General features: G+C 43.4%; 1 protein-coding gene across 1 annotated transcript; it reads right to left on the minus strand.

Moving 5' to 3' along the window:
• Positions 1–2282: 2282 nt before the first annotated feature.
• Positions 2283–5811, minus strand: LOC109906771 (N-acyl-aromatic-L-amino acid amidohydrolase (carboxylate-forming) B-like). Its single transcript, XM_020504628.2, has 8 exons — positions 5517–5811; positions 5258–5337; positions 4684–4919; positions 4206–4401; positions 3735–3828; positions 3167–3274; positions 2887–2999; positions 2283–2737 (listed from the first exon to the last, which is right to left on the minus strand). The coding sequence occupies exons 3-8, from the start codon at positions 4917–4919 to the stop codon at positions 2402–2404; spliced, it is 1083 nt and encodes a 360-aa protein (XP_020360217.1). The 5' UTR covers positions 5258–5337; positions 5517–5811; the 3' UTR covers positions 2283–2401.
• Positions 5812–6013: the final 202 nt, after the last annotated feature.

The raw sequence follows: 6013 nt of genomic DNA on the forward strand, positions 1-6013 counted from the left end.
TATTGCATTTACATATGTATTCAGACCCTTTACTCAGTACTTTATAGAAGCACCTGTGGCAGCGATTACAGCCTTGAATCTTCCACAAGTTTGGCACACCTGTATTTGAGGAGTTTCTCCCATTCTTCTCTGCAGAACCTCTCAAGCTCTGTCAGGTTGGATGGGGAGCATCGCTGCACAGCTATTTTCAGGTCTCGCCACAGATGTTCGATCGGGTTCAAGTCCGGGCTCTGGCTGGGCCACTCAAGGACATTCCGAGACTTGTCATGCATTGTCTGTGCTGTGTGCTTAGGGTCATTGTCCTGTTTGAAGGTGAAGCTTCAACCCAGACAGGTCATGAGCAGGTTTTCATCAAGGATCTCTCTGTACTTTGCTCCGTTCATCTTTCATTCGATCCTGACTAGTCTTCCAGTCACTGCAGCTAAAAACATCCCCACAGCATGATTCTGCCACCACCATTCTTCACCGTAGGAATGGTGCCAAGTTTCCTCCATACGTGACACTTGACATTCAGGCCAAAGAGTGCAATCTTGGTGTATGGGTGTCGTCGTCAGATGAAGAGGAATCAGACAAAATCACAGCGTGCTAAGTGTTCATGACTTTTTATTTAAACTGAACACTAAACAAAATAACAAAGTGAATAACCGAAACCGAAACAGTTCTGTTATTCTCAAGAAGGTGTTTAGCTTGTCCGGGAGCAAGACGTCGGTGTCCACGACGTGGCTGGTTTTCCCTTTGTAATCCACGATTGTCTGGAGTCCCTGCCACATATGTCTCGTGTCTGAGCCATTGAATTGCGAATCCACTTTTACTATGTACTGTTTGATTGCCTTACAGAGGGCATAACTGCACTATTTGTATTCAACCATATTCCCAGTCAATTTGCCGTGGTTAAATGTGGTGGTTTGCCCTTTCAGTTTTGTACAAATGCTGCCATCTATCCACGGTTTTTGTTTTGGGTGGGTTTAAATAGTCATGTTGGGAACAACATCCCCTATTCACTTCCTAATGAACTTAGTCACTGTGTCAGTGTATATGTCAATGTTATTCTTAGAGGCAACCTGGAACATATTCCAGTCCACGTGATCAAAATAATATTGAACGGATTCCGATTGGTTAGACCAGCGTTGAATAGACCTTTGCACAGTTACTTCCTGTTCGAATTTCTGCCTGTAGAAAGGGATGAGCAGAATGGAGTTGTGATCTGATTTGCCAAACGGGGACCGGGGGAGGACCTTGTAGCCATCCCGGAGTTTTTGAAGTGTGAGTACTACAGGCGAAGTGTTGATAGAACTTCAGTAGCATTTTTCTTGTTAAATGCGGCCTCAGAATATATGGTTTCTGGTTTGCACAACATCCAGTGTAGTTCCTGGACGGCCGTTGTGGTATCGGCTTGAGGGGGAATACACACGGCTGTGACTGTAACCCGAAGATAATTCTCCCGGGAGTTAATGCAGTGGGCATTTGATTGTGAGGTATTCTAGGTCAGGTGAACAGAAGGACTTGAGTTCCAGTACGCCACACCATGAGTAGTTCATCATAAAACATACACCTCCGTCTTTCTTCTTCCTGGAGTTCTTTATTCCTGCCTGCGTGATGTACTGAGAACCCAGCTGGCTGTATGGACAGGGGCAGTATATCCGGAGAGCGCCATGAATCAGTGGAACAGAGTAAGTTTCAGTCCCTGATGTCTCTCAGGAAGGAGGTCCTCACCCCTGAGCTCGTCTACTATATTGTCCAGGGACTGAACATTAGCAAGTAATGTACTCGGAAGCAGTGGATGGTGTGCACACCTCCTGAGCAGGACTAGAAGTCCACTCCATCCACTCAGAGCTGCCATGTCTATTGGTGCCAAGTTCATGATGCTGTTGACCTAAACAAGGGCCCCAGGAACAGTGGAAGCAATATAGCCCCATAGCATCAAAGATTCACCACCATATTTTTCAGTAGGTATAGGGTTCTTTTCTGCTTATGAATTCTCATTACGATAACAAACCCACCACTGGTGTCTGGCCAAAGAATTATATTTTCATGTCAGTGGGGTTAATTGGCCTCTAGACTTGAAATCCGTTGAAAACCTGTGGCTTGAATTGAAAACGGCAGTCCATAAGCGCAGAGGAAGGATATCAAAGATCTGGAAGGAGTCTGTATGGAGGAATAGTATAAGATCCCTCCCAATGTGTTCTCCAACTCATAAAACATTTTAGAAAAGGTTCAGTGCTGTTTTCCTCACAAGGTGAGGTGTGTGTGTGTGTTTAAGCATTTATCAGCAAATGCTGTCATTTCAATGAAGGATTTTTTATTATTATTTGAAGTTCATAACATTTGATCAACGTGTCTCATTTTACATAACTTTTTTTATTTTTATCCACAATTCATATCAAGAACTTGAAATTAGCTCTCAGTTGTGTTGTCCATTTAGTGAATCACTCTCCTCTCCATATTCTATTAGCTTCTGATAGCCTTCCCCCTCCATTTCCCCTTGAATTTTTTCTTCCTCCTCCATTTCATCTGCTGAACTTTCCCTCTTTCCCTGTTCTCCTTCTCTCTCTGATCGGATGGATGGTATCCCCACACTCCTCTGTCTTGCAAGGGAGAGAGCTATGCCCTTCTCATAGTACGCACATTCGTTAATGAAGAATGGATAGAGTGGCTCAGTCCCTTTGTACTTTAGTGTCTCTCCAGAGAAAGTCTGGAACACAGGGTCATTGGGTCGGAGGAGGCAGAAGTCCCGATCCTGAGAGAGAGGGGGGAGAGAGAGACAGAGGAGTGTGGGTATACCAAATCCTGACCCAGAGATTGCTTTGTTGTTACTTAGCAAGGAACTATTGTGCATCCCATACTGAGTGAGTGTCCAGTTGTTAAAGTTTCAAGGGCAATGTATACCTGGAGTTGAGGATGAATGGCGGCTGTAATACCGTGGGTCTCAAAGTCTCTTGGGTAGTCCACATTTTTCACCATGGTGTACACATCCACTTTTCCTCCTTCAAATTGGGTACCTGTGAAAGAGAGAGACAGTGAGAGGGGGAGAGAAAGAGGGGAAGAGAAAGCTCTGTGGGATGAATCTGAATGAGGGGTTACAATTCAAGCATGTGGGACAGTGAACTATTTCAATCTGAAAGCAGCGCTGAATTGAATGTTGGAAAGGATTCTGTAGGCCATGTACCTGAGTTAAAGAGGTGGACCCATTCTAGCATGTGCTGGACCCCTTCTTGCATTGTGGATAAAATATTGGACCTGACTACTCCATGGGCCTGAGGACCAATCTCAATCGCTGCAGAGGAAAAAATACACATTTACATGAATTGCATTTCAAATACACATATGACCTAGTATGATTCCAATACATCGTACGCAATTATAGCATGTATTGCAACATTAGTTTTACAATTCCTGCCTTAATCTTTCTCTGGAGAGACACAAACAAGTATATATCAAGGTTAGGACAATAAAGTCAGTCACGTATTTCCATTGTGATGGAAATACGTGACTGACTTTATTGTGCTATCCTTGATATATATTTGTTTATGTACAGTATGTACTGGCTGTATCTGTGTTTTTTAAGTTGTCAAAACAAACTCAATCAACTAAGCACCGTTAAATGGAAAATAAGGTTCCATTTTAAAAGTATGAACAAAATCTAAATGCAGAGAGATGTGCATCATCAGACTACCATGGCAAAAAAACTGAAAAATGTACTGGTAGTAAAGAAGCCCACCTCCCTACTAACTCACCAAAGCCATGTTTGCCTACAGAATCGAGGGAATATGCTTCATTGAGGGGAAGGTCAAAGTGAATGAACCTCACAGGTATGTCAGACATTTGTCTCTGGAAAACAAAATCAATTGTCAATACCCCAGTGGAAACCTGACAGAAATCATCTCAAGATAACGTGGGTAAGATCATAGAATCTTTTTTTTCACCATGATTGTGTGTATCCTCAAAATAGATCTGGTTCAAAGTTCTTAGCATAATTTAGGCTACTATTCAAAGATCATTCCGAATTGTTAGAAGCAGACTAGTTAAGGCCAACCTCATTTTCTACCCTACTGAGTTCCTAAATTAATTGAAAAAAAAATCATTGTATACCTCGTTAACTTTCATTCATCCATATTGATCTTTAAGAATAGAACTATCCCAATTTTCAATCTAATGAGAAAATGCATCCAAAATAATGAGTCTCTGTGAGGATTGTTTTCTCTTGCCTGCAGGTATCTGTAGATGTGAAGAGAGATCCAGTCACAGTCTGAGTAGGCGATGAGGCACAGGCCCATGTTAGCGGTAGTGTTGTGGAGGTCACACACCAGGTCCATGGCCTCTGGACTACCTTTAGGACCTAGCAGGGTGTTCAGCTCCTGGGACCGGACTATCTCATAGGGGGTTTTGTCTGTCACAGGCCCACTAAGAGGGAGAGAGAGAAGGATGAATGGATGGTCATTAACATCAATAATAATACAACTTTTGTCTCCAACCTCATCATCATGCTCTTTATCCCGCTCATTCTCATCATCTCCTTCCTCACTTTCACCATTACCAACATAAGACCATCATCATGATCAACAACATACCTTTTGACATAAATGTCATCATCGTCATGTCTCTTTTCTACATTACTCATAATCACTATCATCACCACCATACCTTCTCCCTTATACTTTATCATCATAATCATCATCATCAGACCTAAGGGTGGCATGGGTGAAGCAGCGGTTTAGGTCTGTCTCTGTGTATCTCCGACACTGCTGGACAGCACGCGGGTTGGACATCACGGTCACCACGGAGATGTGGTCTTCTTCCACCTTCCTCTTCCTCTTCAGCCGCTCTCTCACCAGGTACACTCCTGACAGCTCATTGCCATGGGTACCACCACATAGTGCAACGCGGGACACAGTCGGCAACATCACCTCCCTTCCTTCCATCTATGGGATGGCAATCCGAGTTACAGTATAACAGTAAAATGTAATTTTAACAGTATCACACACGTAGAAATGTCACCTGTACAAGCATTCTGTTTCTTGATATAGTAGCTCACTAGCTTAGCGTTAACAGTATGACGGGTAAAAAAAAAAAACTTGGTTGCCTTGACGCATATTGTACCCACACCCCATAGTGACTTCTAGTTCTGTCATTCCCAGCTCTCATCCATTCTCTAATTGGAGGTATGAAAGACTTCCGGTTGCTGACAGAGCAGGTAAACAATACCAGCAAACACCATTGCTGCAGAAATCCATAAGAAATCATGTTGTCAAATTCTTACCTTGGCTTCCTTTCCTGGTCTGCAGCAAGGTGTACGGCCACCTCAAGCTCACCGTGAACGTTTAACCTATGAACTTTCACCTATAACAAAATCACCAAACACACTTTCACTGAATGGTTTGAAATTAACTGAATGTCTGGACCTTGATTGAGATTTACAGATATTGAAACCTTAGATGCAAGGTAAACCTGTGTTTATATTTGTCCTTCACAAAGATACATTTAACTACTCTTTTTTAAAAGGATATCACAATTCTTACCCTTGCGGCTATCTTTCCCTTCCCTCTCTCCTGCAGTTCACCCTCTCCCACCCTCTCCCTGGCTATAATGCAGTTTCACTGATTCAGCATTCTCATCCCTCCCTCTCAATAGTAATGTAGCCTGTGCCGGCCTGTATGCTGTTGTACAACCCCCCTCCCCTTCTATGACACTCCTCTCCAGTGGACTGGCGGTACTGCACAGTGATGCAGACAGCAGTGTGTGTACTCAATGCGATGTGGAAACTCCACCCTTCCTTTCACACAGCCTCGGTCCCAACGGCTCTGTCCAGTCAGCCTGCTCCAAAGCCCCTCGCCAAGCAGGGTCTCTCACACACTGTACAATGTATAGGATGGTAGGTTCCAGTCAGCCCTTTCAAATGTTGGCTCAAAGCAAATCTGCTCCATTGACAGAGGCCAGAATTACATACTGTATAGTACACGTTGGGAGAGATTGCTAGCCTTATCATAAAATGTAATTTAAATATAAAGACAGAGGT

Source organism: Oncorhynchus kisutch, linkage group LG16, assembly GCF_002021735.2.
Source record: "Oncorhynchus kisutch isolate 150728-3 linkage group LG16, Okis_V2, whole genome shotgun sequence".
Classification (NCBI taxonomy): Eukaryota; Metazoa; Chordata; class Actinopteri; order Salmoniformes; family Salmonidae; genus Oncorhynchus; species Oncorhynchus kisutch.